At 48.1% G+C, this 26788-nt stretch overlaps 1 protein-coding gene across 1 annotated transcript in view; it reads left to right on the top strand.

Moving 5' to 3' along the window:
* Positions 1-26788, top strand: part of DPP6 (dipeptidyl peptidase like 6) — a 426206-nt gene that overhangs the window by 229070 nt on the left and 170348 nt on the right. Inside the window, exon 3 of the mRNA XM_033098964.1 lies at positions 12162-12260. Within this exon, the coding sequence (XP_032954855.1) occupies positions 12162-12260 (99 nt within the window). The remainder of the gene's footprint in view (positions 1-12161; positions 12261-26788) is intronic.

The following is a 26788-nucleotide window of genomic DNA, read 5'->3' as shown; positions in this document are numbered from 1 at the left end:
ACCAGGGCCCCCTCGGGGCTTGAGGACCCATGTTCCTACCTCTGGTTTACTTCGAACAGAGCTGTGCCCTATATAAGAAAATGATCATTGAAGATTTGATTCTGCCGTTGTCCAGCACTCACTGGGGGAGCCCAGAAAGCAGCAATGTTTTAGGTTATTTGTAGACACACATGAGCGTTCGTATCGCCCAGCGTTGGAGGGCTCCTGCCATCGTCATTTTGAGGTGGGGTGGAGTGGCTGCCTGGAGCTCCTGTTACCAGTGGTCCAGAGCCACCAGCCTGGGTGGAAAATGTCTGCACAGGGTACCTGAGTGCGTAGCACCAGTTCTGAGACCCTTCCCTCCACGTGCTCCGCACCATGCCACACGGGGGGAGAGCTGGCACTCTAGGGAAGCACGTCCAGTCCTGTGCTCTCAAACGCAGCCGCTGGTCCTAAAGGACTTTACCTCCAGCCCTGGTGTCGCAGAAGCAGTCACAGCAGCAATCTTCCGCCATTAAACAGGGCGTCCAGCCGTGGTCCACCGTTACCTCTGACGCTGACGGCCAGTTTTCAGGGCAACAGCGATGAGTCAGAGGCGTCCTCCATGGTGGGGCTCCAGGGACCCCGGAATTCCAGAAGAGGCTTGGAGAAGCGGGATTTCTTCTGTTCTCTGTTGCAACAACAATGTGGCTGTACTCTGCCTCACCCTCAGCTCCCTAGGATTTCCTTCTCCAGGCTGTGCTGCTCAGCAGCTGGTGTGTGAGGTTTGGGACTGTCGGACGTGCCAGTTCGACGCGAGCAGCCCCCTGCTGTGCCCACCACCACAGCTGTCTGCATCCACTCTCCCAGCTGTGGCAGTGGCTTTGGCACTCTGAACTCTGTCAGGCAGAGGACAGTGTCATGTCGTTCAGCCTGCCATGAGCTCCACAGCTTCCTGAGTCCACTCCCATGCAGTCCCTGCCCACTGGTCACGTGGGAATGAGCCCCTGACAGAACCGAGGGTGTGAAACTAAGTGCTGAGTAAAATGTGCCGAGAGAAGACACATACTGTCCGGGAGAGCTCAGAGTCTGCTGAAAAAGACAGACTGTGCACAGCAGCATTTCGCAGGAGTGTGACCATTAAGCTGCAACAAAACAAGTCATCTGCAGGGCTTGCTTAGAAGCCTCCGGAGAAGTGAACCATTGACCTACAAACTGTGAACATAACTGAGTGGCTTCCACAGGATGAGGGATGCCATTTAGTCTCGAAGATGGAGAGTCCTAGTGCGAAGTAATCAGTAATCACACCTGGACACACCTGGACACACCTGGACACACCAGCACAGTCTCGGGTGCCTCCCCACAGTGTCAGTCAGGATGGCCACGCAGGCTGGCTTCCACTGCAATAGAGTGACTTACAAATCACATTGTGTCCTTTTCAAAAATAATCTTTTTTCAAGTACTACCTGTTTCCAGTCTTGTATTCTGGTTTATTGAAACTCAGCTTATAGTACTTGCGTTCTACTTACCCCCAGAGTCCATTCTGAACTCACTGGAGTCAGTCCTTTGGTGAAAGCATTTTCCGTGAAAGTATTTCCGTGTCCACATGGGTCCCCTTTCCGTCTCGGTACGAGCCGTCATCCGGGATGTCTCAGGACAATCACTCTCAGCGACAACAACCTTGTTCTGTAGTTCAGTCTAATTGTCACCAGTTATGCGCAAGTTACGTCGTAAAGATCAAATTAAAAGTGTTTAAGGCAATCTTAGTTCCAGGGGGATTCGCCAAATGAGAATATGTCCTTTTCAATTTTGTCATTCATTCCTCCCTTGCCGGTCTGTGCTCTTTTCTAAATTTCTCTTTGGAATAATAGACTCAAAGTTACCCTTTTTTATTTTCAGGTATTAAATATGTCTTGCTAGGTCACACACGGCATATGTCTTTGGGGGCAGCTACAGTTCGTGCATTCTGATGGCAAGGACTGTCGTATTCTCCAGTGCCACAGTGATGGTTGTGGGAGCAGAAAAATCCAGCAGAAGCATATTGGCATGAAACCCACCCTGACATTGGACTTTTACGGATTTTCACATTAGAAAAGATAGACAGCAGCTTGTGACGGAAAATGCTAGAACACTTTCAGGTGGTATAGAAATGAAAAGCCTTGGATATTGGAAAGTCGTATTAAAGGTAGACTTGGGGATAAGGCTAAGCAGAGGTTATCAGAACATACGAGTATGATTCACTTGTCGTTTGTGTAGGAGCAAAACATGGAGATTCTTTTCATGGAATTGAGATTTCATCACTGTTTGATTTAGGCCCACTGTCTGTGACTGCATTGTAGCTCTCAGCTTATCTTTTTTAAAAAAACCTCAATTGGGCTCAGTAGGCTGTACTGAGAGGAGAGAACTCTAGTAAATTGGCCATTATAGCTCATACATCAGCTCTCGTACAGGGGAGTGTAGGTACAAGCCAAGTCACAAACTGAATCATGTGTTCTGAATTTCTACTAGAGTCCAAACAGGATGAAGTGGGTTTATGGGGGGGGAAAGCTACATTACAGTCGCCTTCGAGAGAAGCCCCCACTCAGGAGTTGTTAATGCTAGTTGATAAAGCAAGTTCTATAATAACATTGTCACGGATTTTTAAACTAGATTTTCTGTTTTGGAGCAATTTTAGGTTCACAGTGAAATAGGATGCAAGGCACAGAGATTTCCCAGACACCCACAGCCTCCCCCGCTGTCAGCATCCCCACCAGGTGGTCCATTTGTGACAGCGATGAACCTACAGGACATCATCTCACCCAGAGCCCACAGCTCGTGGTGTTGGACATTCCGTGGGTTTAGACAAAAGTGTAATGACGTGCACCCACCATTATGGCATCAGGCAGAGTAATTTCACTGCCCTAAAAACCCTCTGTGCTCCCCCCAACCCATGGCACCTACTGATCTTTTTATTGTCTCCATAGTAGAAGGCATGTAGTTGGAATCATCCAGGACGTTTCAGACTGGCTTCTTTCACTTAGTCATACGCATTTAAGGTTCTTCCACATCTTTGCATGGCTGATAGCTCGTTTCTTTTTAGCGCTGAATCCTGCCCCGTTGTCTGGATGGACCACAGTTTATTCATCCATCACCCACTGAAGGACATCATGATTGCTTTGAGGTGTTGGCAATTGTGAGTGAAGCTGGTATAAACATTTGTGTTCAGGTTTTCATGTGGACACACGTCTTCAACTCCGTTGGGTAAACAGCTACGAGAGTGATCACTGAATCATATGTTGAGTGTGTGTTTAGTTTGTAAGAAACCGCCAAACTGTAACCAAAGTGGCTGCACCCTTTTGCGTCCCCACCAAAAGTGACTGAGAGTTCCCGTGGCTCCACAGCCTTACCAGCGTTTGGTGGTGTCAGCATTCTGGATATTGGCCATTCCAATAGAAGTATAGCGGTATCGCATTGTTTTAAGCTTATCTATTTAAAATTCTGGAGCAAGGATTTTTAAAACATTTATTAACACATAAATATATTATATATAAGTATATATAATAAATATATCGGTAATGTTATATTGTTTGATGAATTTTCAAAATAAACTGACTCCTATAGCCAGCACCTAGAAAACAGGAGGTAGCCAACACCCAAAAGTGCCTCCCCATATGTTCTCGTTACTAGTCCCCGAAGGGTCACCTAATTTCTAATGTTGTAGGATAGTTTTGCATGCCTTTATACTTTTTATATTTACACTACAATGTAATCATATAGTATGTATACTTTCACCCCTGATTCTTGTTTGACATAATGTTCATGGCATTCATTGTTGTATTTTAGATTGTACTGTCGCTCAAATTTAAACCTATGCTGCATTATCTCACCAGGAGACTGCATCCTCATAGAGTCCCCAGGAAAATTACAAAGTAGCTTAACAGTAATTTAATAACTTGCATATATTTCATGACAAGTAATGTGTACCTCATTTTTCTTATACAAAGAGGTGGTTTCCCCCTCTCCTCCAGGCATTTTCTGTGTTCTCCTTCCTGCATTGAACTCAGCTCTCAAGCTGGTCCATCTGTGATCAGTGACCGTGACCCAGTCTGCAGTGCGGAGGCACAGCTTCTTGATGGCTCTCTGCCCTGCGGCATCTGTGGCTGTGTTTCTAGGCTCCTTTGTGTCTGGTCACACTCGCCTGCCAGCTGACTTACTGGGTGATGGTGTCTCCTCTGGTCATGAAATGGGTTTTTGTTTTTGCTGCTAAAACTCTTGTGACTGTGTCTGACTGAAGTTAGTTTGTGCATGTTGACCAAGACCGAATGCTGTGAATGGCTAGTGTAGGTAATATCCGTTACGACAGCCCAGAATACGCAAGGGATGTGGTGAAGACAGGAAGGATTTATAGATGAGGAATTAGAGACTTTGAAAGACAGATCCAATGGCAATGGAAGGATACCCGTGCGGGAAGGGTCAGCACGAGCGTTCACTGGACAGAGGGTGCCTGGCCCGGAAGCTGTGGAGGGACATCATGAGTGTCAGGAATGACGGCTGAAAGGAGGGCTGGCAGTGCATGGGGAGAGTCTGGGATGCCAGGGGCTGGATTTGAGATCGTACTAATGTCCTGTGACAGTCATAACTACTTTGAGAATCTAATAAAACTCTAAGTCGTCTTATCATTGGCAGGAGCAAATAGGGCGTCTATGTACTCATAAAAACTTGAATACTTCTCATGAAGTTCATGGACCTGCTCAACCCACCCATGGGCCAGCTGAGGGATCAGCTTGAGCATCTATCTAAAGCCCAGAGGTTACAGTGTATCAGTTAAAGTGAAGTTACTGTTGCCCACAAGTAACAGAATACCTAAAATCATTCAAACCGTAGGCGTCTGTATCATTTCACGACCCCAGAAGGCCACAGGTAGCCAGTCCCAGGGTGATTCAGTGTCTCATAGATTACCTTTGTCTACTGCCATAATCAGCTGGGGCAGTGTCTGTGGTGACTTCACACATCGCATATCGTACCCTCCTAGGAAGGAAGGGAACGTCACAGAACTTGCCTCGTGGACCTGCACCTTCCCCTGAAACTAGCCAGGAGACAGCTTATTTCTACAGCTATGTTGCAGAACCGCCCTTAGCTGTAAGGGGGTTGAAGAAGCAAGCATTCCGCAGGAGTCAGCCTCTGCTCGGTTGGAAGAGTGCAGTGTCTGCCCCACAAGCAAAAGCCCTTGATGAATGAAATACTTCAGAATGAGGTCTACATTTGTTGAACTTGAACATTCTTTAAATGGTGCAATTGCACCGTTCTTTAAATTGAAACAAATCGGAAAAGAGGGACTTCCGACAGGTTCTCATACAAGAAAGATTTAGTTTACACCACTACTAACCTTATCGTTAGTAGCAAGCTTCCAAAGCACTGAAGAGTGGGTCCCTAGGAGAATCTTAACAGTCTCTCTTTTGACTTTTCATCATTAGTTCTAGAAGGAATGTTAGGTGCATCCTGCTTATTTATTGAATCCTTACACTAAAGAACCATTTATCTAAAGGATGGCAATAGATGCTTATTATTCATGCATGCACTCAGACTGTAAGCTAAGGCACGAGCGCCTGCATATTTATCCATAAAGTGGCACTTTTCAAAGCATTGCCACATTATGCGTCGTATCTTAGAGGCATAATTGTATATGAACCATGAAGAGGACTAAATCTCATCCTGACCCTGGTTTTCCTAGAGTCTGTTGCCTGGTTTAAATTAGGGCCTCTCTTGGGCCAGCCTGGTGGCTCAAGTGGTTGGAGTGCTGTGCTCCTAACGCTGAGGTCGCCGGTTCAATTCCTGCATGGGCCAGCGAGCTGCACCGTGTCCTACACAACTAGACTGAGAAGCAATGGCTTGAACCGGAGTCGGGGGTGGGAGGTGAAAGAAGGGGAAAAAAACTAATTCGTTAACTTAATTAAGGGCCTCTGGGTAAATGTCAAGTGAGTTTGGGGAGCCTTGGGGACCATATGTTATAAGGGGCCAGCTGATTGAGTAGTTATTATTTGAGGGGGAACTGTGGCCAGTCCGGAACCTGGCAGTGATTCAGGAGTCTACACCAGGGTCAAGAGCACAGAAATCGATGACATAATAAAACCAGAGACTTGGGGAGAGATCCTCCACAATGGAGGAGAACACTCCAGGCTGAAACTGTCCACTTCCTCTTTGAGGCAGAACTCTCAACTGAAGTCCTGCTGTACAACCAGTTCCCACTTATGTATGTAGAAAGCACATATATGTACTTTCTCAGACTGCGATTGCACCATCCCCAGAACCCAGTTTATTTCTAAATTGGCTCAGTGCTTTTATACAAAGTATTAAAATCACCAGAAATTAGGTTACGTGATTCAATCAGTCTCCACCACCCCCACCCCCTTGCTTTTCCTTATCCAGATTCTTCATGTCTTTTTTTTTTTTTTAACTCAGTGAATGTATGATTATTGCATTTTCAGCAGATACCTTCTAAAGTGGTGGGTTGGTTGGAAATGGGGAGAAAGGTCTTAAGGGATGGGATATGTGAAAAATGTCTCCCCCAAATATATCCATGACCTAATCCCTGAAACCTATGAATATTACCTATGTGGCAAAAGAGGGGTTGTCGCAGCTGTGGTTACCTTAAGCATTTTGAGATGGGGGGATTTGCCTGGATTGTCCAGGGTCCTACGGGTTTCTTTATAAGAAGGAGGCAGAGGATGATTGGACACAGGGAGGCAGAGCCCAGGAACGCCCACAGCCACCAGAAGCTGGAGGAGACAAAAGAGGCTTTCTCCCCTAGAACGTCCAGGAGAGGTAGCCCTGCTGACACATTGCTTTTGTCCCAGTGACACAGATTTTGGACTTCTGGCTTCCAGAACTGTGAGAGAATAAATTTCTATTGCTGTAAGCCACCAGATACATTTGTGATAATGTCTTACAGCAGCCACAGGAAACCAATGCCTTGGCCAGTTCTACAGTGGCCGTAGCTTACAGGCAGGCGTAACCACGGGTCTGTGGAGAGAGACCAGAACTAGAGGGGGATGGCTGGGTACTTTGGGGACCATGAACGAGATGACGACGGTGTTCGTGCCTCGTCTTCCTGCTTCTCTCCTCACTCACCAGTAGGGTCCATGCCGGACCCATCTGTCCTCTCTGACACGCCTCTCAACTTCCCAGTTTGGTTCGTTATCATCTCTGCCACCGGAAAAGGAATGAAAAGTCATTCACATTAAGGTAGACACTGGTGTTTTCAACCTTTGAGAGGAAAAGACAATGCCTGTCTCCCTCATTGACTTCATTCTTTCTGTTATTCTGCTTATCTGCATTAAACAGATATCAATTCCACTTACAGTTCTTATTAAATTAACAGAATTCACCAGTTATACCGGATGTTCCTTGTTGACCTGATTCAGAGGCTGATAGGTTTTTTCTAATTAAGGAAATTCGTGCATTGACATGTTTTCTTAACCTGTTTTAAATTTACAGATAAGTTTTTTATTTTCACCTGGAGGATTTAGTGTTATCATTAACATTCCCTGCTTCATATTTTCTATATTTTGAGATTTTATTAGCATCCCTCTTCTGCAATCGGTTGGGAACATGCCATGTTCTGTGAATAGCCTCGGTATTCCGGTTTGTGACTACCCCCACATCCTTGGAGAAGCCATATAACCTCTCGGTAGCCCAGGTGTACCTTCCATAAAATGCCTTTCCTTTCCTCTCCTCCTTGAAGGATCAAGAGGTAACGAATGTCAGTGTACTCTGAAGACCGTAGCATGTAGAGTTGTCCGTTATTCAATTTCTAACAACAGCACAACTTGCAAGAGACTTCTGACTAATCTGGGTAGATTTTATTTGTAAGCAAACCGGATTTGTCAATAGCTAACATCCATTGAAGTGATTGAAAACACCTAGAGAGGTTATGCTTCAGTTTAATCCATTGTAGGGTGACAGAATTTGCTTCTAATTTAAAACATCTCTGAGAAGAAGTCCCAAAATATTATCCAATCATTGCACTACTGACCTACCTAACTATTTCACAAGCATCATGACAGGAAGCAGCGTTACATCCTGACCTACATAAAGAGTAGCCACGTTACTGCAGACGATAGCATGCCTTCGCATGCCGGGGAGCTGACCAGATGCATAGTCCGACTATGTGCTCATCCAGCCAAGGGGTTGAAGGAAACTTTACTGGTCAGTCGTTCTTCAGTTGTGTTCAGGATGACAAACATGCAAACTGTCAAAGCCACCCGCCACGTCTATCTTTATGTTAATTTTGAGCACGTAGAAATGAGGGGAAAATAAATAACAAAAACATAACTGCATTTGAAAACAAAGCAGGGAGTTCTTTGTACACCTGAAATAGAAAGGTGCCCTTCAAAGCAGGACCAGGTAAAAACCCACAGCCACAAGTAAGGCCAAATTCCTGCCACCTTCAAGAGACAGAGACTAAATAAACTGAAGCCTAACAGAAGGAACTGGGATAGTAGTCTCCATGAGAGGCCAGGGGCTGGACAGGTGTCCCCTGTCTTAAAACTGGGGTCACAGACAGACAGACTGGAGTCACATCATCCATGTGGGGTGAAGGGCTCCAGCCCAAACAGCCACCCAAGGGCTGGGGAGAGCCGTTTCCCAGCCAGAGCCTCGAACTGCCCAGGACATTCTTGCGACCACCAACCAGGAGTCCCTTGTGACACAGGACACTTGTGGGGAAGAAGCTTACAACCAAGAATCACAAGGACCCGCAGAGACCAACACCAGCATAACACACATGTGAACTTATAAATCCATAGGGAAAACAGAAAATGACATTTTAGGGGTTTTTTTTAAAAAAAAAAATTATCAATGTGATAAAGGAGCTTGCGACTGTAAGAGGCGATGCTCTTGAAAAAGAGCTAATTGGGAATATTAGGAATTAAGATATAATCATGTCAAATTGTAAAACTCAGTAGTGGGGTGGGAGAGCAGAATAGACATGCTAAAGAAAAAAATGGGTAAACCAGAAGATGGAACTGAAGAAATCACGCAGATGCTCCCAAAAGCATAAAAATGTGGGAAACATAAAAGGACCTAGAAGCTTCTGCATGGGCCTGGTTGGTGTTCTGGAAGGAGGGAATAGAATGATGGAGACGTCGTATGGAGTGAGGTGATGACTGGTAATACTCCTGATATTTACCTGGGCTGAAAATATCACTGACAGGTAAGCAAAATCTATAAAGAAAATCCACAGTGGATATGTTCTAATGGGATTTCAGAATATCCACTGTGACGCCACATCTCTGGACACTTCCAGCTCACTGTCTCCTGCACCAACGCCAACGCACTCAGTGTCCTGAGAATATCGCATCCACTGGATCCCTGCCTGTCCTTGCAACCCTCATCGCTAGAATGTTCTTTAATCTCTTTTATCTGGGCTTGCAGGTTCTTTCCTTGGAATTCTTTCCAGAATTCCACTCTTTTATTCCTGAGCTCTCCAAACATCACCAGGGCAGGTCCCATGCTCTCTGCCCTGCCACTGTTGCAACGACTTGTTATTCTTCCGACTTCGGCTCCCTCTGTTCCTGGAGCTTCGTAAAGTCAGTTATAAGGTCTTTTACTGGTGGCTCTTCTGGGCTCAGCCTGGTTCTGGGACACGGCCGTCACTCATGCATGTTACCACCTCAAAAGATTTTTGGAAAAGCATCAAACTACAAGCCACTGGCTCAGTTAGGTGGCAGCTGAGTCTGAGAAGGAAGTGAAGCTTCCATCAGCCCCAGAAGCTTAGCAGTGACCTGCAAGTGACCAACCTGATTCCGGACGGTCTGGCATCCTGGCTTGGTCACAGCACCCTGTATATCGTATGTAGTCACACTGCCAACTGTCCCTACATCAAAGCCTTGTAAGTTTTTAAAACTGTCTTTTAAATACAAAGAAAGTGATATTTTTTTAAAAAAAAAATAAAACACATTTTTGGGGATGAATAGAACAGTCATTTGTGAAAAAAATTTTCAGAAAGTGAATAAATTACCCTCCCATCTTTGACCCAAAGTTTGTTTAAATGGCAGTCATAATTCCTCTCTTATTAGACATATGGATACGTCAAAATGTGGAGCTAGAATCATCCTTGAGTAGTGAAGTATAGTCAGATAAAGTTCAAATTGTAATATGATTATTTTCTATGTAACTATTTGCATAAAAATGTGTTAGAAATTTTTATACTTTTTTGTTTGCTCTCATCTTATTTGATTTATTGTATTTTTATTGAAATATATGTGACATATAACATTGGGTGAGTTTGAGGTGTACAGTGTGTTGATTTGATACATTTACACGTTGCACTATGATTGACTAGCATTAGCTAACACTTTTATCATGTCACACAATTATCGTTTCCTTTTTTTGTGTGGGAATAATGAAGACGTAGTCTCTTAGCCAGTTTGATGACCGTGCTGCAGTAATGTTGTCTCTAATCAGTACTTACTGCACATTAGAGCTCCAGGACTTACTCATCAGATCCATGTCTAGTAATCTTTAAATTTTTCATTTGTTGCTTTTTATCCATACTGAAATGCATTGTGTATGAAGCTGTGTGTGGGTTTATAGAACTGCTTTAGTGACAGATACAAAGGTTCTAGAGAGGCAAACTTGGCTTCTGGTTTCACCTGTTTTGTTTAGCACCTGGGAGAGGTTCACATACAATCAGGTCTCACAGGAAGGCCACCTTGAATTGCGTCATCTATAAGTGTCAAAAGACTGTGGACGCACATTAATCCTGCTTGCTATTCAAGAGTCAATGCACAACGTAACATCTGACTTTTCTGACAACTTCAGTCAGAAAAGTCAGATGTTTCTTTTGTGCAGAGAGCCCAGAAGAAAGAAATCATCGGAGACGAAATAAAATCTATGCCCTAGAATCATTCAAGCTTTGGGAGTTTCATTCCGAGATCATTTATTCTTGTTTCATTATGTAATCGAACAAAACTTCTTATTGTTTCCCAACCTGGCACAGGTTTTGAAATAGAGAATTCAAAGAGGCAGAGGGTAGGTACAGTTGACAGCCAGCAGTATGACAGCCCAAGAAGTGGAAGCTGGCTCCACTGCCAGAGACTGAAGAGACAAAAAGACCAAAAAACCAAACGTCAAAGTGTCAACACACAGGATGCGGAAACGCCTGCCATATGGTGCACGGACCTGCACACCTTGGTTTGTGCTGAGGCTGGCCCCACGCAAAGGCACAGCCCAAAGCTGAAGCGACAAGGACCCGAGTCCTCCAGAAAAGTGCAGCGACAGTCACTGTCTTATGTCTAAGAGGACAGGGCCATAAGCAGGCTCTTGAGGGGGCTGGTGTACCTCAGAAATGGCCAGGATCAAGAGTTTCCCACCAATGTAACGGACATGAAGGGGTTTTGATGTGCCACCCTCATGTGTTTCATCTGTTAGCTTAGTCAGACGGGCGGATGGCCCTTTGTCTTTTCAAAGCAGATGAATGGACTTCTGGCTTGAATGCAGAGAGCTTCTTCTGACGCAGATCTAAGACCCCACAAGCTTTAAGCTCGGGAAATAGGATGAAAGCTGCCAGGTTTCCAAGGTGTCCCCTCTCTGCTGCTGGCGTGCACTGCACACAGCCTCTCATTTGTACCTTGAAGGTTGTCCCAGGCGCAGTGACCACAGTGAGGCAGGGCGCAGGCTGGGAGCTGGCACGCAGACTTTTGGCAGGTGGTCCCGTCTGAGCAAGATCTAATCCCCAACTCAGAGCCAGCCGGGACAGTGAGGTGTATGGAGCGCGGGCAGCTGAGGGTTGTCAGTTGTCTTTTAATTCCTGGCACACACCATGCTGAAATACCGTCGGCATCTAACAAATAAATGCTTGATTACGTAACACAGCCAAGAGCCTTTCTAGACATTTGTTCATCCTCTCTGACTGTTCCCACCAGATTTTGTCATAAATCAGTCTTGAGACTGATTTACCTCCACACCTAAGAAATAGGATCGTTTATGTGTTTGCAGCGGAGGGGGCGAAATGATGCTGTTTTTCTGAATCGTGATCCCTTCATCATGGTTTCTCATGGTTTAATTAAGACCAGAAAGCATGACTGGCTTTTGTGCAGCTTTTATTTGTAGACATTACCTGTTTTTACCATCCATACTATTTCTGGATGGCAATCAGAATGTTTTATGGTCCTCTCTTTCACCAGAAAAGAAAAAGTTTAACCGTTTGCCTCGTTTCTTTCTAGTGGAAGACAACAGTTTGTCTCAGAAGAAGAAGGTCACATTGGAAGATCTCTTCAGTGACGAGTTCAAAGTTCACGACCCGGAGGCCAAGTGGATAAGTGGTGAGTGCAGGGTCCCAGGGGCCCGTGAGAAACCCCTTCCCCTCTCCCCGCCACTTGTTGACAGCTTGGCTTTCGTGGTTTGCCTCTCAGGTTTCTCCTGGGCTGAGGCAAAGGGTCCACAGAGCTCTGGCTGTGATAATCATCTTATTATCATTCTAAGAAAATGCGTATCTGATCAAACAGGGCGGCTCCTTGTGTCATCTCCCCATATCATTCCTCCCACAGAGATGGGAGGTGTTGCTAAGCAACAAGAACAGGCAGAGTCTCAGCAGAGCTGAGCTCCTTCCTTCCCCCACACCTGGTTCCCCGGCATGCTCTTCTGGCTCACACTCCCCACTAGAGCTAAATGGATTCTTCTAGAATGCCACCAAATAAATGCAACCGTGCAGCTCAGTGCCCAGATGCAGGTACACTCATTTTCCTCTTGAACTTGAATCCGGATGAAATCTACTTTTCTTGTTTGGGTGGCTCTTGTTTTTCAACAAAACACAATAGAATTGAAGACAAAAGAATTGCGATTTTCGGTCCAGGACGTCATCCATTCCCTCGCGTTGGGTGTGAAATGATTTTCGAGTGAAGTCACGGGAGAAAAGCTTCAAATGACTGCTCAGCCGTCCTCGGCAGCTGGTCCGTCCGGGGTCGTCTCGCCAGGACGCCTCTCCGGTTGTCTCCAGAATGTTGTTTGCATTTAGTTTTAGCCTCGGTAAGGGGCACTGGACAAGTAGTCGCCAGGTCAGAGGACCTGGGCAATAACGTCCTAGAGGTCTGACTCAAATCCTGGCTTTTACAGCGGACGAGGCCCAGAGACAGTAAGTGAGGTTTCGGAGGCCGCAGAACCCGTGGCACAGCTATAGCTGCAGGTCACCTCCTGTTTAGTACTCTGTCCACTCTGTTTTGCTGAGTGACACAGTGTCGTTGTGTTCTCTTGCTGTCACCCTGCTTCTGAAATGCTTCTCATGCTTCACAAATTCTCAAACAGCGACTGGCAGGGACCCTTTACCCTTTATCTCCCATCCGAGCAACAGCTTGTCCTCTGTGCTGTGCTGTGGCTTCAGGGTAATTTCTGATCTCAGGTTGGCTCCGCCTCCAAAATGCCCGGTGCCCACCTCAGCCTCAGCGAGACATTTGGGCTCCTGACCTCCACTGGCATTCTGGCAGCAGCCCACTCAGAACAGGGCAGGACTGGGGACACGTGTGAAGGGGCAGCCTTCTCAGGCAGTGGCCCCTCAGGCAGTGGCTCTGGTAAGAGGAGGAGGGATCCCTGAAGGGACTGGAGTGGAGGTTTTAGGGTTCCAGCCTGTGGGTGTCTGCATTCCTCAGATGTCTTCTTTCTTCTCGCTGTGCCCCCCACCCCCCAGGAAATCACTCACTCCCACAACTTTAGTTACTATCTGTCCATAAGTTTCTTTTCTTTTTAACTGTCTGTCGAATTTTCAGTGTTATTTGATTTGTTCTTGTTTTTTATTTTTTTAATTTATTTTCTCATTACAGTTGACATACAATAGTGTATTACTTTCCAGTGTAGAGCATAGTGGTTAGACATTTCTATAATTTGTAAAGTGATCCCCTGATAAGTCTAGTCCCCTCCTGGCACCACACACAGTTATTACGATATTACTGACTGTATTCCCTGTGCTGTACTTTACATCCCCGTGACTACTTTGTAACTACCAATTTGTGCGTCTTAATCCCCTAAACTTTGCCACCCAGCCCTCCAAACTCCCTCCCGTCTGCCAACCACCAGTTTGTTCTCTGTGTCTATGACTTTATTTCTGTTTTCTTTGTTCTTTTTTCTTAATTCCACATATAAATGAAATCATATGGTATTTGTCTTTCTCTGTCTGACTTGATTCACTCCGCATAGTTCCCTCCAAGTCCATCCATGTGATTGCAGATGACACGATTTCCTTCTTTTTGGTGCCGAGTGATATTCCATTGTTGATAGTTTCAGTTCTATACCTGCAGCTCAAATGCTTTTCAGAGCTATGGACTTGTACAGTGGCGTGCGTGCGTGTGTGTGTGTGTATGTCACTGACTTCCTTGCATGTCCCCTGGGATGTCTTGCAAACATCTCGGGCTCACACGTCCTGTACTAAGCTGCCCTGCCAGTCTCTCCATCACAGAACTTCCTCTGCTTCCCGCTGCTCTGAGGAGGAGACACAGTCCCAGCCCACGAGCCCTCGGGGCTTGGACCCCACAATCAGTATCCTGCTTCCTTTTCCTGCCTCGACCTCTGGCATCTCTTCAGCCGACTTGAACTTCCTTTGATTGCTTCAGAAGCCCACCTTCTTTTTCCCTTAGGGTGGTTCTTACGTAGGAATTTCCTTCTGCCCAGAACCTTCCCTCTTCCCCCCTGCTCACTTTCCATCTGTCCCCACTGCACCCCTACAAATTGTCATTTTCCTTCAGGCCCCTTTCTAGGTCTCAGTCCCCAAGGAGGCTTTCCTGCCCTGCCTTAACTTGTAGCTCTAGGCTCTCATGGATCCTGGGTTCAACCTCGGGTTACATGCCTTACGTGAGATTATTGACTCCACATCTGTCCTTCCTTCTGCTCGCGTAGGAATCACTTCTGTTCATTTTCCATGGTATCCCCAGCACCTGCAAAGGGCCTGGCATACGCATGGTGGTAATTCTGGAACATGTCCTCACTGATGCTCACACAGCCTAGTTTTAAAGATAAGGAAACATATGGGCTTGCTACTTTCCACATAGTGGTTGGGAATCTTTTCTGATGACGTGATTTTAAGCAGAGGCTTGACTGGGAATCTTGCAGAGGAGCTGTCTGCGGGAAAAGCATCGCAGGTGGCATGGAACAGCCATTGCAAAGGCCATGATGCAGGAGTGCGCTTGGCACATCCACAGACAAGGTGGAGCCAGGGGAGGAGAAGCAGCAGTTGGGACCAGGGTGGAAAGTGGGATCAGGTTATGCAGCAAATACGCGCTTACTAATCCTGTTTCAGTCCAAATGGGGGAAAGGCTGATTGTAGAGAGAGGGTGTAATATCGACCTACCAGCCGCTGTCCGCCCTCCTCTCTCTGCACCTGTACACAACAGAGCAGTGTCCTCTGTATCCATGGAACTGGTCACTCTGCACAGCTGGCCTGATGCCGGAGCTCCTGGTCACACCACAGGCTGATACATGCACATACGCATGTTTGCTTCTGCAGAGTCGCCTCTCACCAAGGCAGCCTGGACCCCGCCCTGGACGTGCTCTGAGCCCCGTGCTGTGCTCTGAGCAAGCCGAGGCCACCTGCACCCTCAGGGGCTACTGTCCCCTCCCGGGGTCTGTAGGGTGCAGGCAGGCCCGGGGCTGAATGGCACGTGCTGCTGGCCTCGCAACTGCTCTGCCCCTCCCTGTGACCTGGCCATGTCAGCCGGAAGCAGGCGGAGACCCTGTGGGGGTTCCAGAAGCTCCACCGTCTGTCTGTTTCTGCTCATCTCTGTTAATCCAGCCTTGTGAACAGAGAGCCTTCTGTGTCTCTCATGCAACACTAGAGAGACGGTAAAATTGGAGAAAATTGCTTCCTTTGAATGTAGAAAAATATCGGCTGGCTGGTCAATCCTGGGAAAGTGTATGTTTCCGAAGACAAAATTGGAGAAAGCACCCAGGACTCACCCAAAGCAGCTTGATGCCCTGTTTGCTCTGCCATCTTCCCTCCTGTTATTCGGATAAATGTTTTGTTTTGTTTTGTTTTTATAAAGCTGATGGGGTTACATAGAGGGGAATTTGAGTGTGAAACGGTTTGGGTATTTCTGCTGCCTTTTGAAGGCTACGTTTTTCTAACACGACTGAGTGTTAGAATCGTGGCGAGTGAGAAAGTCGCCTGGAGGTCATTCGTGCAGCCGACACCAAGTAGCCACAGTAACTGCAGAGAGGAGGGCGGAAAGGAGAGGATCCACAGAGCACAGGTGCTCGTCACGGGCTCAGAGCTGAATGGAGATAACACCAGTCATCCCGGGAAGGCAGTACGTCCAATAGGCGCCGGAGAATGTCACCATTGGTGCCTTCTCAGAGCTTCTCGGGAATAGAAGGGATGTAATCACAGCACACAGCTGTGAAAACCACCGCTGTATTTCCTCTCTTTTGGTTGTAGTTTTCAAAATCCCCCCTTGTTTTGGGAGAAGAGCACCCCAGTTGCCTGGCATGTTACGTCCTGGACTATTTAATGCTGTAAAGCTCGCCCACACCGTCCCGGCCACTTACTCGGCCTGAGACCCTGTCAACAGCCACCTGTGTGCATTGTTCTGTGAGTCCTAATGTGCTTTCCACACTTCCAGAGTCTCAGCTAAAGCTGTCATCCACTTACGTCCCGCAGAAGTTTCCCTGGAGTTTCCGGGAGGTAACGTGGGAGACACAGGGCATTCAGTGGCAGTGCACACGCTCATAGCAGGTCACAGAAATACTGACGGTAGCCACACTAAACACCTCGGTTACTTCCTTTTCATTTCACGAACACCCAGGAAGGTGGGAGTTTTATCTTCACCTTAGAATTGAGGAAACTGCTGGGCCATCAGGTTGGTGGCTTTGTGCTTCTGTCTCTGTTGTCTTTTTTCTGAAAATGCCGTTATCCAGCACTTCTCTGCTTCAGAGACTCCCTCTCGTCCTTTATGGCTGATGCAAAATAAACTCTCTCTGGATTTTCCTGAGTGGAATTAGTGGCTCACGGCTCCAGGTTGGGATGCAACCCCGTAAAAGTTTGGTCGGAGCGCCAGCTGGCACATCACCTGAGGGTCCCCAGCCCTGAGGACGCAGGCCACTCTGTGAGGCTGGACCTGCGTCAGCAGCAGCTAAAGGAGCGTCTCCGGGCAGCGACGGCAGCCAGCTGCATTCTTCCCTCCAGAGGGGCGCAGACACTGTCTGAACGCCACACCCAAAGCCTGGGTCCTCTGCCTGAGGGGACACTCCTGTCCCCTCAGCGACAGCAGGACACTGGGCCCTGCTGCTGGTCTTGTTTCATTCATGATTTGGGGACTCACATCTCTGCAGGCTCCGCAGGGCCCTTGCTCTCCCAGCAGAGAGAGGTGTCTTCTGAATCTTTCAATTGCTGCCCCTGCAGCGGGGGCCGCTCCCCGGGGAACCACGGCCTCTATGTTTGTTGAACCAAATGCAGGCGCTCGCCGGGGTGCAGTCCCATTTCCATTTTGTGTGCGTTCCGTGGGGACAGGCTTTGCCCCCGTTTTGTCCCTGGGGCAGTGTACCTCTGTGTACACACAAAGGCATGTACCGTGCTTTCTCGACAAAGGGGTCTCGGGTGAGGTTTACGTGTAATTTTTCCTCTTCAAGTGGGCTGGCGTTTCCCAGGATGTTATAGGGTTGTTCAGGCTTCCAAGGCTTTTCGGGACTTTTCCGGAAGGTCCCCACAACCCTCAGCTCCTCCAGTTTCCTACCCAGTGAGACGGACGAGCACGACGGCGTCCAAGGCGCCATCACAGGGCGGGCAGGTGACCGCCTGACAACGCTGTCGGGGAACGTCACGCCCACGGTCACCCCAGCAGCCCGCAGAGCAGGACTCGCTCACCCCTTGTCTTGTTTTACTTTCCTCCATATTAGGAGAGCCAGGGAAGGACTGAGCCCAACGGTGCAGGTCCCCTGGGTGCTCTTTCTCGAACGGTCTTTTGAAAGCCGATCAGGAAATCCTGTTCATTAGACTCTGCACCCGTGAGTGCCGTGACCCTCACGCGAGCACAGCCGTTACCATTTATTGCTTCAATTAAATTATCACTCCACGTCCTTCACCACGTCAGCCGGCTAGAGGCTAATTAATTACCATTGACATCTTTTCAAACATCGATCACCTTCTTAATTAATAAAAAACGAATCACTTGATCTCTTCCATAATTGAGTGTAATCCCCTGTGACCTGTCAATCTCCACACGCAGCGGCTCTGATTTTATATTCAGGTGTTTGTTTACATTGCTGTCTTGCCCTGGACAGCAAACTTCTTAGGGCCGTAAGTGTGCCGTCGCGACTGCTCTAGTTCCTGGCGTGTTAGGTCTCCCTAAATACTGACTCACTGACTGACAGACTCAGCCAGGGGCCAGGTGTGTGGGCATGGAAAAGGACTGGGTAACCATGCCCGGCCGTTTCTGAGGCCGGAATGGGAACGGGCCGACTTGTGCAGACCCTCCTCGTCCGCGGTCTTGCCTCCGGTAACATGGTTGGTAGAGCGATGGCAGAGCCCAGGAGTGCGCTGCAGAAGTCACTGTGTTTATTTGCTGTCGTGTTGAAACGGCCTCAGGAACGAGACCCGCGTCCCACTGTGGGGTCCCCCCCGCATGCTGTCTGCCCATGGACGTGCACACGGGGCGCCAGGGAGAGCAGGCTGTGCTCTGATGAGCGCGTGACGAGGAGCCTTTGGGGCTGAAATCGGGGGGCACCGGCACCGTATGTCACTCCGGTCTTTCGTGGAATGTTTTCTTTTCCCACTTTCTTCTCAGTGACTCTCCACATTAAAGTAGGTTTTTACTGAACACAGAATGCCTAGGTTGGCTGTTTATCCTTAAGCCAAATTGGTGGGTTTTATTTTTTTTTAACAATGTTGAGTTAAGATCCCCAAGTAAGTAAAGCTACACAAACAGACCTTACGCCCTTGAATGAGAATGAGAGTCTGTTCATTTACTCTCTGAACATCATTGCTTAGCGGTTCCCTGGGGTTCTTCTTTACGCTGTTCAGAGCCTTTCTTCCTGACTGCCCAAACCCTGGGGACAGGCCTGGAGGACGTCTCTAAGTGACTAGCAGAAGACGCAGCCCACGGAGGCCAAAGCGAGGTTCTGTCTCACTCTGACCCTCATGTAACCCCTCCCTCTCCCCTACCCTCCCTCTGCCTTCAGAGCCCCACCTCTGCCCAGAAACTGGGACTCCTCCCCTTTGGAATCAGTACTGGATGGAGTTTAGAAGAACAGGAACACGTCCACGTCATCTCGTCCCCACCCATCTGACCCCTGACCTTAATGAACAGAGAAAATGAATCGGACCGGGAAGCAAGGGCATTCTCTAACTTTTACTTGGGAGCTCAGATTTTAAACGAACACCGTTGCCTGTGATCGTTGGATGCCTACTCCAGCTGCTGTGGAAATGTCCTGGGCATACGTGGGGGGTTGTAACTGGGCTCCCATTCTCTGCTTGCTGGTGACCTTAGCAAAGCTTCTACTGGTGTGTCCTTGCAGGCTTTCCTTCTGGGGTCATATCTGAGTCTCTTTAAGTGATTTATCTGCAGCCTCCCTAGCTCAAGAAGTCCATCATGGCCCCAGAGCAGACGGAGTCTCCAGGGACCAAACCCTGCGCTGCAGTGTGAACGGGTCAGGCAGTGTCCCAGGAGCAACCTCAGCAACTCTGCCTGACCTTCTCCGCGTGTTGTTAGCATCACTCGACGCCTAGAACTCCGGTCTGCTCGATGATTTGGGTCATGACGAGATACAGGACACGGTTTTTCCTTGTGCATAGAGCATACGGCATATTGTATGTGGTAACTTACAAAGCATCCGGTTGTTTTCACTTGCTGGTCTGTGCTGGGGACTGGACCCCTGCCCCCAGTGCAGTGCCTAGGAAGTGTTACTTAAAGGCATGCACAGGTGAGCACACCGTTTTGTTCCAGAAAGGAGTGGGGGCAAGTCAGTACAAACAGCGAGCAGCAATGCAGCATCCCGACAACCCCCCAAAATGGAAAGGGTAGAAAAGAGACGCGTGCCCACGGTGCACGCGGATTTTATAGGAATTTCAAAGGAATGCACTGGGATGGTCCCAGGAGGCCCCTTCCTTCTGCTGTCTTCCCAGCCCTCATTCTCGTCCTCGTCCGCCTCTCCCACCTCGTCCCCCTTCCGGCCACACACCATTGCTACGCATACCTTAGCTCACGGGATCCTCACAGCAGAGCTTTGCGGCTGCTGGTGTCTCCATTCTACATGTGAGGAAAACTGAGGCTGGGAGAGGCAGCCAATCAGTTGAGTCACATGGCAGTGTCAGGCGAGGACATGTGACTTCAGGTCTGTCTGTGTCCCAAACCTGCAGTGTGGCCCCTCCGTGCTACAAGGAGGGGGTCCTTTAAGCAGCAGGAAGGTCTTATTCTCATGTTCCCCTTCCTATTCCACGTGAGGCTTTGTCCTGAAGACCAGCTGTGAAATCTCAGTTAGGGGGTGAGACTCCTGTTAGACTGGCCCAGAAACAAGATGGGGCCCAGCCAGCCACAATCCAGAACGTTCCCCTCCTGTCTGATTAGTGCCCCCGGTTTGCAGTTTAACCAGAGGTTTCTTTAGAAGATAGCACTTCTCATATCACGGGAAGTCAGAGCAGGGTTTAACGTGGGATCTTGCAGAAATCTCGCTCCACCCAAGGATATGACCCCCAGGGCTGTTGCAGGGGCCAGACCTGAGGGAGAACCAGGCCTTCTTGAGGCTCAGCTTCGGTAGTTTTCAACCTCCATCCTGATCTTGGGTCACGCGTGACTTTAGTGAATGAATCAGAGGCTGGGTGGGAGTCACTGCACAAGAGCCCAAAAGGATGACTTGAATCTCATCCTCCATTCGTCCTTGCGGTGTCATCAGGAAGCACAGACCTGTGACTTCCCGGGGTTCAGTGAACTGGGGAACCCGCCACTAACAGGTTCACTCATTGGAGGTCTCCAGGGAAATTTTATTCAACCTGATGTGAAACAATGGAGGCCTGATAGCCCATGACTGGCAGGTGTGGAAGGCGGAACTGAACTATTTGGATTCATTTTGTTCGGAAATGGAATTCCTCTGTCTTTGGCACGCCTAGTGAGATTCAAATAGTTATAGTATGATGACAACCACCATCTTCCATAAATGGAAACGTGGTTTATGATATGGAATCTTCCTAGGTTTAAGACACAAAAGTTCTGGGAGTGGTTCTTCTCTACTAAGCGGCCTGATCTTTGGCTTTCTTGAATTAGGTCGATGATTCTGAACTTTTAAAAGAATTCAAGGGCCAGAGGTCCCATTTCTGATACTGCACGTGACCACACTCTGATTGACCAGCTTCTGTGCATAGATGCAAGGCTGTGTGTCTTGCATGAAACACCGGGGGTCTGTAAAAGCCACCTGTCCACCATGGGGGCCCTTTCCAATATGGAAGAGCTGGGCCTCTCCCAGGACAGGCAGGGTGTGAGATGAGCCAAGTGTGAGACCGTCTGACAGGGTTCCCACGATGCTTCGATGGAGAGAGTGAGTGATCCAGGCTATACATCAGCCTCATGATTCCCAGGCCAGTGTTTTTTCCACCATTCTGCCTCCTCCAAATTAGTCGATTTCACTCATTCATTCATTTATGTCAATAATTGGGAAAAGGTATAAAGAAAAATGAGGTACAGGCCTTGCCCTTAGGCACTTGCATGCTAGGGGGACGTTGAGATCGTGAGATGACCCATAGAAGCATGAGGACTTTCCCAGGACGCAGAATGTACTGAGAGTAAAAGGGGCAGCAGCTTCTGGCCTTGGATGCCCAGGGAGGGAGCCAAGGGTGACATTCGAGCCAAGAGGATATTTGAACCAAACTAGGACTGTGTCAGGTAAATATGTTTGGTGGTGTAAAGAGGGAGTAGGGAATTGTGTTAACAGTGCGGAGAGCAACGGGCTAGGAGAAGATCTGTGGCGTGTCCAGGAACTGATCTGAACGTCGGTTTGTCAGCTGGGGACGTCGGGGAGACGGGTAGGCGATGAGGCCGGACGTGCAGGTGGGGGCCAGACCGTGAGGACCCCTCTGGGGCTACCCCTGTGGTCTCTGATGGTGAGACCTGCCCTGCTTTGTTTCTTGGATGATGCAGGGCTGACAGCACAACGTTCACATGTTCTGATGAATCACTTTCTTCATGCAAAGTCTTTGCAGGGCACAGTGGGGGACAGAGGACAGCTTAAGCAAGGTTGCTCAGGGATGGTGAGTCGTACACACACAGCTGTGGGTGGACCTGGATGCAGAAGGGGAAGAGGAGGAAAACAGCACTGAGGCTCGGCCTGGCAGTGCCTCGACCCGGGGTCCCAGGAGTCCCAGGGGCTGCGTGCTGCGGCCCTTGTTAGTGACCGTTAAATAAGCACCTACCGGAGTAGAGTCCGTCTCCTCCACCAGGACCCAGCACTAATTCGTAACAGGGGACCTGCTGGGCAAAGTCTTACATTTTCATGGGAAGGAATCTCTTAAGATTTGAAAATTTCATAGATCTTAATTTTTAACCATATGGCTGTGATGCGTTTTTAAGATATTTTCCTCTCTGGGATAAATACCAGGAAATTTAAAATATTTCAGGAGAAACACAGATGTAAGTGGCCCGCTTAAATGCACCAACTATAATCCCTTTTTCTGAGGAGCTGAGCCTGCAAATCTCCTGTCTGGAAGGAGTGAATTAATTTTTGAAAAGCCGCATGAAGACGTTATGAACATTAAAGCTGCGAGACTTCATTTAATATAGTTAACTTGACCCAAACGGGGGAGAGGGCAGCCTGGAGATTTGAGGCTTTTGCTGTGAGAACATCCCATTACCAGGTATCGTGTATTTATCCTGTAATCGTCAGCGTTTTCCCTGGAGGGTGATTGTTCGACAGTTGCTGTCCCCTGAGCACTGAGAATGGCACGCACACCTGGAGAGACCCAGCAGGAAAGTCACACCATTAGACCCACGGCGGTAACGGCGTCTGTGGCTCTCTTATATTCTCTGTGAGGGGGCCCCGTCCGTCACGAGCCCCCAGTCTTACACGAGCCACCACGATGCGCCTGCCGCCTGCTCTCGCCGTCACGCCAGCACGCTGGGAAACGGCCGCACGTCATGCCCGGTGGCACTTCAAAGTTTAGAAATGTACAGCTGACACCCACTTTTCTTTAAATGCCCAATGCTGGTCATCCCACCGTGATTATAGCTAGAGAATTTTGGATATGTTTTTATTGTTTAGCTTGTATTACACTTCAAGACGACAAAAGAAAATGTATCCCCCGTCTTCAAGGAAGTAGACCTCTAGTGCATTCATTCATTCAGTCAGTCATTCAACATTGTGTGGAGGACCTACTGTGTGCCAGGCACTGTTTGGGGCACCAGAGGTGAAGAGGTGAAGACACCCCCCCACCACCACCACCATGAAGCTGGCGTCATAGTTAGGCCAAAGCTCCAGACTTGGGAGAACTGAGGAGAACCTTTGTGATCTTATAGCGCAACTTCTCCTTTTACAGGTTAAAAACCTGAAAACACTAGAAGAACCTGTCCAACTAGATAGAGCACCTTCCAATTTTAACTGTATCTTCTGAGAGATTTCAACCTGGAGTTGAGACTCAGAGAGAGACAGAGGGTAGGTGGTTCTATCCTCAAAATGGGGATGGGAGAAGGCCTGTGGAGACCGTCAGCCGCAGAAAGATGTTCATGATGTAATATTGATGAAAAAACTGAAAATAGCATCAAATGTGCCCATGGTTCATGAAAACGGGCTTACTTTCCCCACATATACTTGGGGAGGGAAAGGGGGAATTACGGAAGAAAATAAAATAATGTGTTAGCAACATTTACCTCCGAGGATTACAATTATGCCTGTTTTTCTCTTTTCTATAACTTACCCTTCTATTATCCCTCAAAGCTGGACTCCCCTGTTTATTTTTGTGCCGGAAGCCAGCCAGCCTGCTCGGCGAGATCTCAAGAGGCTTCCTGGTCAGCGGGGCAATGGGGAGAGCACTGTTGTGTCTCTGTCATGGGCGTAAGAAAAAGGATAAGATCCCGTCTGGAAGGAGCGCTGTGGTCCGGGACCAGTGTGCACAGAGACATGGAAGAGAATGGTGTCAGAGGCAACTGCCTGCGCTAAACGTAGTTACAGAAAACGCCAGCGCTGACACAAGACTGAAGTCGGATTGTCGTGGTTGGCATAGATCAGAGCAGAGCCGTCTGAAAACCCTGAGGTCAGAAGAGAAGAAAAGAAAATAGAGTGAATCACCTGGGCTGATTTTGATGGGAACCCCCGTGAGTGGCTTAACCCACTAAGAAATTAATTTTCCTCACACACAACACACCTAAGACAGACGATCTATGGCTAGTGTTACTGCCCGCAAAATGTCACCAAGACTCCCTCCCGCTTCTGCCAGATCAGGGTTTCTCAGCCTCGACTCTGTTGGCATTTGGACCAGGTGTTTCTTTGCACAGGGCCATCCTATGTCCTGCAGGATATTTAGCTCCATACCTGGCCTCCGTCCACTACGTGCCAGGAGCACCCACCACCTACATGGTGAAAACCACCCCCAGTAGGAGGCAGCTGGTGGAGCTTCTCCCAGCCTCTCTTCTCTGGGATTTTTCATCCAATGATGGGAAATTGTTCAAGTAGAGCGTACTGAGCCTTTGGCTCTGCAAGCTTCAAGTGTATGGAATAGTAAAAACAAAGCGAAAACAATGCCAATGGCAATCTATCTGCGTGACATGCTGCAGGAGTTCTCTGGGAACACTTCACAGAACTTGACGCATACCTCCATCCTCTCGTGACAGCGGTGGGACTCATTCTGAAAGTCATGATAATTTCAAAAAAGTGCGAAAATAAACTCAGACCTATGTAAGTGAGCCAAGCTGCCTTATAAAAAGGTATGTGCCTGACATCCAACACGAACCCCTTATCTTTTCTCTAGCGTGTGTGCTTGACTGCGTGTGCCCCGGTGTGAGTGCAGGAAGCTGATAGATCCGTCCAGGGCTTTGCACAAGCAGACGGTGAGTGCTGGAGAAGGGTCACTGCGAGAGCTTCCCCAAAGCGTAGAGGACATCTGCACTAATGATTTAGGAAGACGTTTCACATTTGCACTGCAGCTTCAATAAGACGTGAGAGGAAGTCGGGAAGGGTGAGAGAAGAATGTTCCCAACAGAAAGAAGGGCTTGAGTGGACGAAGAAAGAACTGTACCTCTGTGGCAGGTCATCCATGTTACCGGCTGTTATCCCTGATGACCCCGAGTGGAGGAGGGACACGTGGCACAAGCTTTGATCGGATGCATTGGAGGAGCTCTGACTGCGGAAGACCCTAAATACTGTGCTAGGGACTTCGTGGGAAGAGTCTGTGAGCATTTGGGGTGCTCTGAGCCTGGGAACCACGTGATCAGAACTGGGTTGCAGCAGAAAAAGGACAAGGTGCCAGTGAAGGCGCAGGCTTGGGTCACATTTTCATTAGAGTCTTTTAAAGTTTGAGGGCCATTGAGGCTGCAGTGCTCACGACCAGGAACTTGAACTTGCCTTCCAGGGTTTCTGTCTGCTCAGCACGATGTGCTGTGATCATGGCTTATTCTGCCCAAGTGTTTTTCTGGATCCCCCGAGAATTCCATTTATTTTTGCTGCTTCTGTTCCTTCTCTGACAGGGAACATTGAGAATTGGTGAGCTGAAGGTACATTTCTCGATGCGGCACAGCCGTTGTTGATTGTGGCATTTCCTCGGTCAAGTAGACAAAATAAATACACGCTCAGCCTTTTGTGCGTTTGTCCTTATGTTTGTTTGTTTATTTGGCAAATAGTCACTGAGCATCTTCTACAGGCCGGACCAAGCCGTCACCTTGGTTCCATTCCTGCTACCTGGGCCTCTTGTCACTTGGTCTTCATCTGGAAAATAGGCCTAAAATCACGCTTCCCTCGGGTAATTCTTTGGGGCCAGATGAGGCCACTTGTCTGAGAGCACTTTGTAAACGTGACCTCGGCCGTTGTAAACTGTGGTAAAAGAAGGTGGCTCTGGCTTTGGAATCTGATCTGCCCGTTCGGCTGCACCTAAAAGCATCCGGTCGCCTCCAACAAAAAACCTTCCCAATAAAGGAGCGTTTCAAGAACCCTGTGAAACTAATAGCTACACCGTTTAAGATCAGAATCATATGTTTTGTGAAAATATTCCATATATGGTATGAAAGATTCCACAGATGTGTGGTTTTCTGGTACAGAATCGGAGGTTTTCAGACGTGCATGGAAACGCGCTGAGTTTACATGTCAGCACCCCCAACGGACTGAGAGTAAAACCTACTGCTCCCACCTATGGATCAGCCACACGAACAATATAATACTAGCTTTCCTGAGTGACCCCTGCATACCAGCGCTGATGGATTCTGAGCTGTCTTCACTCGACCTGCACCTGCTATTATTTTTGGTTTTAAAAGCCTCGGTTCGGCTCAGAGGATTTTATGAAACAGTGCCCCCCAGTGGCTCGGGAGGCACACGAACATCCCAGTTAAAGGTGCTATTTTTAGCCTAGCTGGAGAATGGATTGTAAGGCCAGCATTTCAGGAGATTTATGCTTGTGCTGTCAATGTATACATTGTATGTGTAGCAAATAAGCACGGAGACAGATGGGGTCTGGCTTGTTAACTGGGTGTGTGATTTCTTGATCACTGACCTGTTAATTCACTTATTAATAGATAATGTTCCTTTGAGTGTAAATTTAGCTGCCTCTCATTTATAAAAGCACTAGCAATGTGACATGGTCATTTGAGCAAGAGCCGTGCTTTCTGCCAAAGCCAAGAGCCTCCATGATTATTTTTTTTAATGTAGTTAGGTGTGATACGGAAGAGAGATGAGGCCAGGAATAGACAAG

This window comes from Rhinolophus ferrumequinum, chromosome 26, assembly GCF_004115265.2.
Source record: "Rhinolophus ferrumequinum isolate MPI-CBG mRhiFer1 chromosome 26, mRhiFer1_v1.p, whole genome shotgun sequence".
NCBI classification, from domain to species: Eukaryota; Metazoa; Chordata; class Mammalia; order Chiroptera; family Rhinolophidae; genus Rhinolophus; species Rhinolophus ferrumequinum.
This window is presented reverse-complemented; position numbering and strand designations above follow the sequence as displayed.